This window comes from Marmota marmota, unplaced genomic scaffold, assembly GCF_001458135.2.
Source record: "Marmota marmota marmota unplaced genomic scaffold, marMar, whole genome shotgun sequence".
In the NCBI taxonomy this organism is placed as follows: domain Eukaryota; kingdom Metazoa; phylum Chordata; class Mammalia; order Rodentia; family Sciuridae; genus Marmota; species Marmota marmota.
This window is the reverse complement of record NW_025999863.1, coordinates 1,169,860-1,182,229: the sequence shown is the minus strand read 5'-3', so window position 1 is coordinate 1,182,229 and position 12,370 is coordinate 1,169,860. Positions and strand designations below refer to the sequence as shown.

At 60.0% G+C, this 12,370-nt stretch overlaps 1 protein-coding gene and 2 long non-coding RNA genes across 3 annotated transcripts in view; 2 read left to right on the top strand and 1 right to left on the bottom strand.

Annotated features, from left to right (window-relative positions):
* Positions 1-6: 6 nt before the first annotated feature.
* On the top strand, positions 7-1,361 carry LOC125619841. The gene is made up of 2 exons (XR_007351436.1): positions 7-981; positions 1,165-1,361. It is a non-coding gene; the product is annotated as an uncharacterized LOC125619841 (long non-coding RNA).
* Positions 1,362-6,706: 5,345 nt separating this feature from the next.
* Scamp4 (secretory carrier membrane protein 4) overlaps positions 6,707-12,370 on the bottom strand; it is a 16,434-nt gene continuing 10,770 nt past the window's right edge. Inside the window, exons 5-7 of the mRNA XM_015503605.2 lie at positions 10,644-10,745; positions 9,634-9,751; positions 6,707-8,320 (exon numbers count right to left, since the gene is read on the bottom strand). Coding sequence (XP_015359091.1) covers positions 8,141-8,320; positions 9,634-9,751; positions 10,644-10,745 — 400 coding nt within the window. The 3' untranslated portion in view covers positions 6,707-8,140. The remainder of the gene's footprint in view (positions 8,321-9,633; positions 9,752-10,643; positions 10,746-12,370) is intronic.
* Positions 9,746-11,791, top strand: LOC125619844. The gene is made up of 3 exons (XR_007351438.1): positions 9,746-10,797; positions 10,906-11,008; positions 11,217-11,791. It is a non-coding gene; the product is annotated as an uncharacterized LOC125619844 (long non-coding RNA).

The window sequence follows — 12,370 nt, the reverse complement described above, 5'->3', positions numbered from 1 at the left end:
CCCGGCGCCGCTGTCCAGTGCCAAGCGCAGGCCGCGCGGGCGGGCGTGCCGTTGGAGTAGTTGCCGAAGTGCCCTGCATTGTCTGCCTGCCTTCCGCCCCGAGGAAGGAACTGGGGAGGGTCCCGGGCCCCCTCAGTGCGGCACCCCAGGAGGAGCCCTGGAAGCAGGGATACCGGGCTTCCAGAAATGGTTCCTGGTATCCCCATGTCCCCCACTGCCTCCCGGGTGGGCGCCGTTTTGAGGTTGGAGGACACATACCCATTCAGATAGGTACTTGGTGCCTGCCAGTGCTCTGAGGATAGAATGGCCAGCTAGTCTCTTGGCAGCATGGCCCAGGGGAAGGGGGAGACACAAGAAATAAATGGACACGGTGGTTTCAGATGTTTAAAACGGTGTGTGGAAGGGCACCCTGGGGTAGGATAGCACCTTGGGCCAAATGACCAGAGCAAGCCAGACTCTAAAGGCTAAATGTAATCAGAAGGGTTCTCCTGCAGGTCTGCGGCCACTTAGAACTGCCCGATGGGAAGGTAGAATGGCAGTGTTCTGGGGGCCAGCCCTGGGAGGTGTAGGTAGCAGGTGTGTTCTGCAGCATTCAAGCACTCAACCACAACATGGGTGCCTCCTCCGGGGGCATTTGCACCTTGAACCTCAGCTCTGGCCATGTTCCTGCAAGAGTGACCATGCAGCTGGAAGAATGCAGGACACAGGCCAGGCTGGGGCTGTACCAGGTTGGGACCATGTGACTCAGGACCAGTCACTTACCCTCTAAGTCCTCTGCATTTTTGTAAACCGAGGATAGCCCAGGGGTACATCATAGGAATACGCAAATTAGTGAATGAACAACTGTTAGCATAGGACCAGAAAATGTATTTCTTTTTTTTAATTTTTTAATATTTATTTTTCAGTTTTCGGTGGACACAACATCTTTATTTTATTTTTATATGGTGCTGAGGATTGAACCCAGCGCCCCACACATGCCAGGTGAGTGCACTACCGCTTGAGCCACATCCCCAGCCCAGAAAATATATTTCTAATCGTGGGATATTTGAAAAAGCAAATGGTGCCAGTGGTGGGGACACCTCCTTCATCCCAGTGGGGCAGGAGGAACACAGGTCCAGGCCAGGGTGGGTGACTTAGCGAAGCCCTGTCTCCAAAAGGCCACAGAGGTGGCTCAGGGTGGAGCTCCCCTGAATTCAGTCCCCAGGGCCACACAAGAAGAAGTGCCTTCCGTGCTGACCCTGTTTTGCTGCTGCTGGAGAGGGAACCCAGAGCTTCACACTTGCAAGGCAAGTGCCCCACCACTGAGATACCCTGCCCTTTTTGAGACATGGTCTTGCTGAATTGTCCAGTTGTGATGCTCCTGCCTCAGTGTCCTCGGTTGCTGGGGTTACAGGTGTGCACCACCACACCTGGCCCTCATTCGGTCCACTTCAAATGGGCTCCATATGTACCTGATTACTTTTGGTTAGTCGTGGGGAAGCCATTTAGGGAAAGCTGGCTGGGGGTAGAAAACAGCCCTTTTGGGGGTCTTTGAGGCCCACCTTCTCTGCCTCACTATGGCTACATCCAGGTGTCCAGCACCAGCCCAGGGATAAGCAGGTGCCTTGGTTAATATTTATCAAACCAAGTTCAATTAATGCTCCGGTATCCAGGCCTCCTTCCCCAGCTGGTGTGAGACCTACTTGCCATGGGAGGCCCAGGTGACCTGCTGTAGACAGGGGACTCTGGGTCACCCCTCAAGACCCTTTCCTCTGCTGATTTGCATATTCCCATTTTCAAGATGTGCAAACTGAGGTTTAGAGAAAGTAAATGAATTGCCCACTCTGTCTGGGATTGGAAACTCCCACGCTCCTGCTCTTAACTGGCAAGAGCACTGCCTCCCAGTGTCACATTAGGTGGGGACCAACACTGTGCCACCCCAATCACAGTAGCTGCAGGATGTAGAGCTGTGCCCTGGGACACACAGGACTGACTGGGGGCCCAGTCTCCTGTGTTTAGATGTTGTGCACCTCAGGGCGAAACAGGCCAGAAGGCGTGAGGGCTGTGAGGCCCCTGATGGAGGCAGGTGTGAGGAAGCACAGGGTTGAGCTGGCCACCACTCTGACTGGCACAGCAAGAGCCAACCTGATCTGTGAATGTCACGGGCAGCGGAGGTGTTGGCCCTGTCTGGTATTAATGGCAGAACAGATGGTGGACTTGACCTGGTCTGCCTTCTAGAACATCTTCCCTCCTGTTGCCTAGATAATGCACAGGGTGACTGACCATCCCGGGTTACCTGAGTTTCCTGAAGCTTTGGAATTTCAACAGAAAGTCCAGCAAACCCGAGACAGACACCCTGAGCCTGGGCCATGCAGGGCCTTATCAGGGACCCCCAGCAGCTGCCAGGAGGGCGGCCTGTTCACCCACTCCCTAAAGCTAAGTTCAAGGGGTGAATGATGTTATGGTGCAGATACTGTGTCCCCCAAAAAGCTCATGAGACAGTGCAGGAATGTTCAGAGGTGAAATGGTTAGAACTGTAACCTAATCAGGGGACTGATGGTTGGTTCTGTTGGATTGTCTGAATGGATCATTGGGTGGTGACTGTAGGCAGGAGGGTGTGGCTGGAGGGCGTGGGTCATTGGGTGCCCTTGGGGGTTGGGTTTTGTCCCTGGCTCCTCACCTGCTCTGCTTCCAGGTGGCCTCTCCACACTCCGTCACGTTCTGCCTCAGCTCAGCCCCAGAGCAGCAGCCACGGATCATAAACTAAACCTCTGAAACTGAGCCCCAAATAAAATTTTTCTCCTCTAAGTTGTCATAGCAGTGAAAAGATAAAAACAAATGGTATCCTCTCCAAAATTTATGTCCACCTAGAACCTCAGAATATGAACTTTTTTGGGGAAAAATAAGTGTTATCCTGGGTGTAATTAGTTACATTAAATTGAGGTCATAGCCAGATGCGGTGGCACACACCTGTAATCCCAGCAGCTCAGGAGGCTGAGGCAGGAGGATCACAAGTTCAAAGCCAGACTAGCAACTTAGCGAGAACTGTTTCTAAATAAAATATACAAAGGGCTGGGGATGTGGCTCTGTGGGGTCAATACCTGGAATTAAAAAAACATGAGGTCATAAGGTGGGCGCGGTGTTTGTGCCTGTCATTCCCAGCTACTCCAGAGACTGAGGCAGGAGGATCACAAGTTTGAGGCCAGCCTAGGCAACTTAGTGAGACCCTGTCCAAAAATAAAAAGGACCGACAGTGTCGCACTGTGGTTAAGTGTCCCTGGGTTCAATCCCCAGTACCAAAAATAAATATAAATAAAATAAGATTCCAGTGGTCTTGAATCCAACGATGGGTGTTCTTAAAAGAAGACACATAGAGGGGTCACTTGGATACAGTCAGGGGTGGGTCCGTGCAGCCACAATCCCAAGGCTGCCTGGACCCCAGGAGCTGGAAGTCAGGAGGGAGCTCCCTGGGAGGGGGGAAGGTGGCCCTGTGGAAGCTTGTGCTGGTGGCCTGCCATTGCCCGCCAAGAGGAAAGAGCTGAACAAGTCAACGCTGCTGGCACCTGGGCATTCAGTGGGCCCCAGCTACAGAGGGCTTTCCCATCTCAAGTGGCCAGGGGCCCAGTCTCGCCACCCCCCAAGCAGACGTCCTCCGAGAGGATGAGAAGACCTGGTCAGCACCTCACGGTCTGGATCAGGTTGGGAGCAGTGGACAGCAGGAGTAAGTGACTCACGCCCAAGGTTGACGCTCATGACATGGTGTTTTCCTGAAGCCGCTCCAGGGACAAAGGGCCGAGTGCACTCCCAGAAGGGCAAAAAGAGGCAGGGAGCCTCTGCCCTTGTCGTCACCCTTCGCCAGGTGCCTCAGCCATGTCCACTCAAAGACAGAGTAGGCCTGGCCTGGCCTGCCAGATGAACCTGCTCACAGGAAGCCATCCAAAGGGGCTGGCCATGCACAGGAGGAGGGAGCAGAGTCCCTGGCTGACCTGAACTGGTGTCCCCGACCCTCCAGCCCACTGGACACCAGTTCTGAGCTCCCCTCAGTGTCCCCACTCCAGCTGTTCCCTGCACCTTGGCCATGCAAGCCGCAGTCCTGGCAGGCCGAGCACCGGGCTGGAGGCAGCAGGCACCCCTGGAGACGAGGCTGCCGGCCCAGCTCCAGTGTCTGGAGGGCACCCGAGGAGAGCAGGCCTGCTGGTCCACCCCGCACACCACCCAACGTGAGGCAAGCCCTCAGGAGCTGGGCCCAGGAGCCGAGCAGGGGCCACTTGGCCTGCCTTTCCTGTAGGCAGGGCATCCAGAGGACAGGTGCCTCTCCGCTGTGCTCTCTGGGTAAATGCATGTGTGTCTGGTGTGGCCTGGGGCCGAAGGTCCATGTGCTACAGGTGGTCCTGGGACTACTCTCTCCAGCACGGGCTCCCACCATGGTGCCTGACCACACTCCCACACACAGGGCCGCCTCATCTTGGCCTTGAACTGCCAGAACCATGAGTGAAGTAACCCTTCCCTCGTGGTCACCCTGTGCTGGGGGTTTTGTCACGGCAGCACAAAGCTGGCCGCCGGTGTGCCCTCAGCCTGTGCAGGCGAGCTGGTGGTCTGGTGAACCCGTGTGAGATGGACTGTGCTGGGTGAAGCCTGGGACTGCGGCTCTGCGAGCCTCGCCCGGCTCAGGCACGGGCCGCCGGGGGGCTGGCTGCTTCCCGGAGCAGCAGTGTCCTGGCTGATGCTGGAGCCCGCTGGGAGGTGGCTTTTTCTGGTGATGTGTCCTTGGCTGTTGCCCTGGTGACCTGGCACAGTGATGCTGAGGAATCCAAAAAGTGACGAGGTCTCCCTGTGTCCCCTGTCACTGAGGCCAGCTGTGGAGGGAAGCCCATAGTGGACAAGGTGCTCAGAACACAGGGAAAATGACGGGCCTGTTCCCCAGGTGTCTCCTGCCCCAACACCCATCCCGAGGCCAGCTCTGTGTGAGCCTGGTTGTGCTGACCTGGCACCTAGGCCCAGGCAAGGGATGGCCACAGGTCACCAGCAAGGGGACATGAAGGAAAAGTCAGTCCTTCAAATCCGTGGTGGCCACAGACTCTGCCTCTCCTCCCATCAAAGACACTGTTTCTATGCTGAAGACGGCGTTCCATCCCCAGCACTGGACAAAAGACAGGGGCCAAGCGCTGGGTGGTGGTTCAGCGGTAGAGCGCTTGCCCAGCACGTGCGAGGCCCTGGGTTCCATCCTCAGCACCATGTGAAGTTAATAAAATAAAGGTGTTGTGTCCACCTGCACCTGAAAATAAGTAGATAAATAAAAAGACCAGCAATGCACACATGTGCTCCTGTCTCTGGACACACAATGGCCCGTGCCACCCTGGGACCCTGCCAGCAAGAGGCCGGCACCCAATGGTGGGCACCCAATGTGGGCCCTTCCCTGGGGGCCTCTAGAACCATGAGCCTCCTTCCTTTGAAGCTTGTGCAGTCTGTGCTGCTCAGCAACCAGCAGCAGAGGCAGGCTGACCAGGCTGCGGGCAGCTCGGGGCAGAGTGCCCGCCTGCCCTGTTCCAGGCCCTGGGCGCCAGGAAGGAAGGGCGAGAGGGAGGGAGGAAGAGAGGGAGGGCGGGAGGGAGGGAGAAGGCCCTCGGCCTGGAAGGACCAAGCTCCTGGGGCCAAGGGGAGCACAGAGTGGGCACAGACTGCAGACCGGGGCCCGCAGAGACAGGGCCTCAGGGGGGGTCCACCATAGTTCCCAGGGCCAGGCCCTTCCACGGACACAACTGGAAGCCAGAAGGCAGGGCGTTGTCCACACAGCCACCTGTGGCCGGGGATGTACAGAGAGGGACCAGGACCAGTACAACAGGACTGTCACCTGGCCTGAGGAGTCCTCGGGGCAGTGGCCACCAGGATCCCCAGGGCAGCCAGGCTCTTGTCCTTCCATCATGGTTTCCTCATTCTCTTGACCATCCTGGGACCCCCAAAGGGACAGGGCACTCAGAGAGAAGCCTGTGTCCTGCCTGGGTTCTCGGTCCTCAGTGGGACCCCCAGCAATCCCACTTCCATTTTTCCGTCTGCCAAGGCTATTTGGCAGGGGCTGGCAGACAGCTATCTGGAGTCTCCCAGGAAGGTGGACGGAGGGGAAGATGGGCAGAGGACACTCAGGAATGACTGGAGAATGACAATTTCAGGGAGTGTGATGGGGGTTTCATGGGGCTCTGGTCTGTGGTAGGGATGCGCTCCCGAGGGGCCGGGGAGGCATGGCCAGGGCAGTTTGGGCCACGTGCTGGGGCAAGCTCTGAGGAGCCCAAGGTGCCCCTAGTACCAAGTGGCATGGCAACGGCGCAGGGGAAATGGGTGGGAGGCGGAGGCTGGGAGGCCCGCCTGTGTCCTTAGGGCACCCATAACTCCTGACACAGGCACACACACATGCGAAGATGCCTCCCAAACAAAACACCTGGGCACAAAGAGGAGGCAGCTCGAGGCCGTGGAGGGACCTGGGTCCGTGTGGACACGGAGGGACGGCGAGGCCCTGCACCCTGGAGGCTCAGCTCTGCTGCCAGGTAGAATGCCCGTCAGGGAAGTGGGCATGGTAGAGCCACCTTGAGGACTGGACACGGGCCAGGCTCACGCTGGCCACATGCTCTGGGACCCATTGGTGGACAGGAGACCTAGGGACACACACACACACACACACACACACACACACACACACACGTGTCACACACCACAAACAGTCCCTTGCTCAGTCTGATGCAAAAAAAGGATTTATTTCCAGAATACTTTCACCTAACAAAAACCACCAGTCTTGAGGGTGCAGGGCTGGCGGGTGGGGCTCGAGGCTCTTCCCCATGGTGGCTGCACTGCTTTGCCACCCAGGGGGAGTCACAGGCAGGGCAGGCTTCTGCGGGCAAGAGGCTGGCCGGGGCCGTGGGGCTCTGGGGGGCCCTGGGCCTGCATGGCACCAGGCTGCCTTCCCCTCTGCTCTGGGGTGGAGAACGTGGGTGCCTGGACGGAGTGGTCCTGGCGAGAGCCGGTGACCCCCAGTGTGCTGGGAAGGGCCTGCCCTGCAAGGGGTGGCAGCTGGGCACCGTGAAGTCTTGGCCAGCAGCACAGAAAGGCCACCAAAGGGAAGATTTTATGCCCAGATGTCACCAAAGGGGACACAGACATGTCCGTGAGACACTTTGGCCCTTTTGGTGTAATAATTCTGTAGCTGTGGGTAGACACGATACCTTTATTATATCAATTCTTTTAACGTGAACTGAGGATGGAACCAGGGCCTCCTCTGCTCGGCGCGCTCCACCACTGAGCCCAGCCCAGGGTGCACCCGGCTCCTCCAAGGACACAGCGCCCCAGAGGGCAGGAGTGGAGGGACAAGTCCTCTGTAAGGCACAGCTCGGCCCTGAGGGGCCATCCCAGGGCTCCGCCTCTGCCTGCCCGCAGTCCCCCAGGGTCCTCTGGGCTCCTGAGCAGGAGGCAGGGCCCCCTCGCTGCCCGGCTCTGGGGGGCCACACCCTGGGGCGCGGGCACAGGCTGGGCTAGCCCAGGAGGGGAGGGACTGTCACAGCCACAGTGTGGCTCCAGAGGCCCTGTCCAGCAGGACGCACGGGGAGGACTGCTGGATGGGTGGACGGGCAGTGCAGGTCACTGGGGAGGTGGGTTCTGCCTCTGGCCATCCCTGTGGGCTGGTCCCATGAGTCACTGGCTGCAGGTGAGCAGGGACGTAGGAGGATGACAAAGACACAGAGGGCCGAACGTGCACCAAACCTCTGCCACCTGCAGGGGACCTGGACCCTGCAAGGCCTCTTCCTGGTTGGCACCAAAGATGCCACAAGCAGCCAAGAGCGAGGACACTGTGTCAGCAACTCTGGATGGACGGTGGGCACCAGCCTGCTGCCACTGTCCCCCTGGGGCCCCTCAGCTGGGCCCTCTGTGACCTGGAGACAGAGGCTGTGCCTGCCACAGTGGGTGCTGAGTGGCCACGTGTTCTCAGGAACAAGAGACGCCCTGCTGGACAGCAGAGGCCAGAGAGCCGCCAGGCAGGGCTGGCCAGGAGCCCTGCTGTTGGGGCAGGAGGAACATGGCGTCCACAGGCCCTGGCTGGGGAGGGCCATGGGGACCCGAGGGCAACAGGAGCGGGAGTGGCAGAGAAGGCCGGCGGCAGCTTGGCCAGCGGCTCCCTCTAAGGCCACTGGCTGCCACTGGCTGGGTAGTTGGGCACGGTGGGGTACTCGGGCAGGCTGTTCCCCGAGAAGTTGTTGTACTGGGCCTCCCGGGAAGGGGGGTTCCGCCAGGCACCGGTGCTCCACTCCGTCTGTGCCTTCTGGAAGTTTCCACCAGTCCCACGGTAGATTCTGTGCACCTACAGGGTCAGAGGAACGAGGCAGGAGCCGGTGGGTCTGTGCCCGCGCAGGGACTGCCCGTGCCAGGCAGGCGCCTTCTTCTTCCTGTGAGTGTCTGCAAACACAGCCACCTGGCTCCTTCACCACGTCCGTGGCCACTGGGACCCCAGAGCGATGGTCAGCACAGGCCGGCAGGGGGCTGCCCTTGGCCTCGGCAGCACCTCAGCCGCCACGCAGGAGGAATGCATGCTTTACCCCAGGGAGGGGGATGAGGCCCGAGTGGACACCAGTGGAGGGGCAGCTGTGCCGACTGCCCACCTGCACGACGCGAGGAAGAGGGCTGCGGGAGCCGGCACAGGAGGGGTCCTCAGGCAGTCAGGGGCGGCAGCCCCACTGCTGGTGTCAAGTAGGCCGTGCTCAGGTTCTGTTTTGCTGCTGGGGACAGGACTGGGGCCTGGTGCATGCTCAACATCCACCTCTCTACCTGGCCCTGCCCTCATGGGGCTGGCCAGCAGCCTGGACACCAAGCTTGCTGCTGCAGACCTGATTACAGTCAGTGGAGACTGGACGGGCAGGGCTGCTCTGGAGGGCAGGGCTGGGGCCTCCGTCGAGCGCTGGGCACACAGCCCCCGCCTGGTGCAAGCCCCTCACCTTCAGCCTCGCCCCACGGGCAGGTCTTGGCAGTGGCAGGTGTGTGCTGGTGAAGCCTGGCACTTGTGAACCCCCCGTTCCACATCCGGCCACAGACCTCCAAAGGGCTCTGGGCACGGCTGCGCCCCCTCCAGGACCCAGGTTTCCCCACTGCAAAGGGCTGCCCGCCTCCCGAGATGGTGGTGGTCTCAGTAAGTGAAAAACAGCTTCTCCATCTTGATGTCCTCCAGCTGGGCCCGGGGGGCTGTCTGCCCGTCTGTGTGCCTGTCTCAGGACCCAGAGCCTGCCCTGCAGCCTGAGGCCGAGCTCAGGAGGGGCTGGGAAGCTGGCCGGGCTTCTGGGGACCTGGCCCTGGGGCCTCCACCCTCCCTGACAGGAGGGGCTCCTGGGCCTGAGCCGTGGGGCCAACAGTGTGGCTTCCGCTCAGCCCCTGGGCGCCTCTGGATCTGGGATCTCGGCACGCGCCAGGCAGAGGGGCCGCGTGTCCCCCACTGACCCCAGGCGCTGGGTCTCTGTGAGCTCTCAGTGACTTTCCACAGGTGTGTTGTGGGGACCAAGTGCACCCTGTGGGACTCCCTGGGAGGAGACTCTGGAGGCCCTGCCTGGTTTCCCCCAACTTTCCCCACTTTAGTGACGGGAGAGGAGGGGCAAGGGCTGCACATCCTAGGACCCAAGGACTCACCTTCATGATGGCAACTGCCATCATGGCAGCAGACAGGGAGAACATGATGGCTGAAAGCAGCATGACCACAGCAGCCCCAATGCTGGTCTGAAAGAAGTTGATCGCTGCCAGCCAGCCACTGCAGGGGAGAGTGAGCTTCAGCATGCGTACTGGGCAAGGGCCTGCTGTCCTTCACATACAAAGAGCTCTGAATAACCAATAAGAAATGGTAACTGTGGAAGACTGGGCATTCGAGGACTACTAGGTGACTGACACCACCCGGAATGCTCAGATCACCACCCGAGGGCCACAGGCCAGGGGTCCTTTTCCTGCCTCACAACGGCAGCTCCAAGTGCAGGAGAGAAGTGAGAGGGCTGCCTGTTAGCTGCCCTCTGTGGAGGGCCAAGGAGTACCACCTAGAAAGACTTCAGTGCTCTTTCCTTCCTGCTCTGCTCCTTTTTATTCCCTTTTTTTTTTTTTTAACTTTTTTATGTTGATCAAATGATACAAAATCACCATCACCTGTAAAAGCCCAGCACGAGCTGGTCCTCTGACCCTGAGTGAAGCCTCCTCGTCCCTCCTCCCCGTGCGCTCCCTCCCTCCCCTCCCGCCCTGGCCCTGGACAGTCTTGGAGGACGGTGGGCACAGCTGGAGGGAGGAGGGAGGACCCGGCCAGTCTGGGGTGAAGAGAGGAGGGCTCGGCCCTCGGAGGCCCTTTCTAGTGCAGGTACTCGTCTGGGTCCACTCCACAGCCGGCTCCGCCGGCCCTGCACCCCTCTCCCTCCAGCGTCCCTGCACGTCCTTCCTGTCCCACCTGGGCCAGGGCTTCCCCAGTGGGCCTCTGTGGGCACCCGGAAGGGAGCCTGCAGAGACCTGGGAGCCAGGAGCCCACCTGGCAGAGGAGGAAGGGCGCGTCGGGGATGGGGTGGCCGCAGGTGGAGCCAGGGCCCCGCGGCCAGGCCCCTGCTCCCCGTGCGCTGTGCCAGCAGGCCTGCCCAGCGGTGCCCACCCGCTCAGGCGCCACAGCTTACCACGCGCCCCATCCTGAGAAGCCAACAGCCTGGAGGACAGTCAGGACAAACTGGGCTCCGAAGAGGAAGAAGAAGGCCATGAAGTTAAAGGAGCTGTCGGCTCTGGAGGGGACAGAAGAGGTGACCGTGACTGGGCCTGCACTCCCACCGGAAGGTGAGGCCAGCAGGGCGGGCGCAGGGGCTTCCGAGTACTGGGGCACTGGGCAGCTCACGGACTTTCATGCATCACTACATGGGCTCCACCTGGGCGCTGACCACCAAGGCCTAAACGCTCCGTGGAAGGGCACCGCACCGGCCACACCACCCTGACCGCCCATCTCCTCTGAGGGGCACTGCAGCCCTGGGTCTTTGCTAGGAAGAGCCAGGTAAGCCCTCTGCGCCCTGCACAAGCTGCTGCACTCTGCGCAGGGCGGGGGACCCTGCGCAGCCCGGGCGTGTCCAGTGAGGCAGAAGGGAGGCATCTGGGGAGGGCCGGGAGGCTCCTGCGCCCCTTCCTGCACCCAGCTGAGCTCCTGCGGTCCCCGCAGCCCTGGGGGTCAGCCCGGCGATGAGCGCTGTCCTGTCTTGTTCAAGCCCTGAGTCTAGGGCTGAGGGAACCCTCAGGAGCAAGCATGACACGTGCCCAAGTCACTGGGGGCCTGCTGAGGGCAGCGTCTACAGCAGTGACGCCCTACGCAACGGTGGAGGCAGCCCCGGGTCCACCCCCAGGAGGATGAATCCCGACATGCTCCATGCACATCTGCAACACGGTCAGACCCGAGGACCTAGTGCTCAGTGACAGCCAGACACACAAGACCACACGTGTGACCCCGTGACAGGAGAGGCCAGGACAGGGGAGTCCAGAGATGAGACATGGACCTGCAGGAGCAGGGCTGCGAGGGCTGGGGCTTGCTCTGGAGGTACCCGGTGGGCATCTGCAGTGTCCAGCAACACACTGGAGGCCACGCAGGTGGTGCAAGGAGCACCGGGGTCGTCAATTGTGAGTCGGCAACAGCTGGACGTGGCCTGCGGGCTGCAGCCTGCCAGCCCCGACACAGCGGCCTGTCACCTGGAGAAGCCGGGCACGGCGGTCAGGCCGTCATCCCAGTAACTGGGGAGGCCGAGGCAGGAGGATTGCAAGTTCAAAGCCAGCCTCAGCAACTTAGTGAGGCCCTGGATTCCATCCTCAACATCACATAAAGATAAATAAAATAAAGGTGTTGTGTACATGTACAACTAAAAGCAATAAAGAAAAATGAAAAGGGCCAGGATGTGGCTCAGTGGTGGAACACCCCAGGGTTTAACCCCAGTAGTTAAAAAAACAAAGGCAGGCCCAGTGTGCCCTGCAAAGTGACTGCTGATGCTGGAGTCTGCCACCCGGGACTCCTGGCCACTGAGGTGGGAGCCAGGCAGCCTGCTGTGCGGACTGATGACCGACCGCCTCTCAGCGGTGGTGAGGTGGGGCCTGCCAAGGCACTAGCAGGGCCGTGGAGTCTGGGCAAGTGTGTTTGAGACAATCCAGAGTCATTTTATCACTGTCTATGAACATCCCTCATGTCTGCTGAGGCCCCTCTTCCAGGAACAAGACGAGCACACAGGTGACGTGAAGTTGGTGGCGGTTTCCCCTTGTGCGGCGGCCAGGCCAGGCCTGTGCATGCCCGGGAGAGCACCTACCACCGAGCCACACCCCAGCACAGACGCCAAGTTTTTTAGAAGCCACGTTTTAAAAAAGTAAATCAAGGACTGGG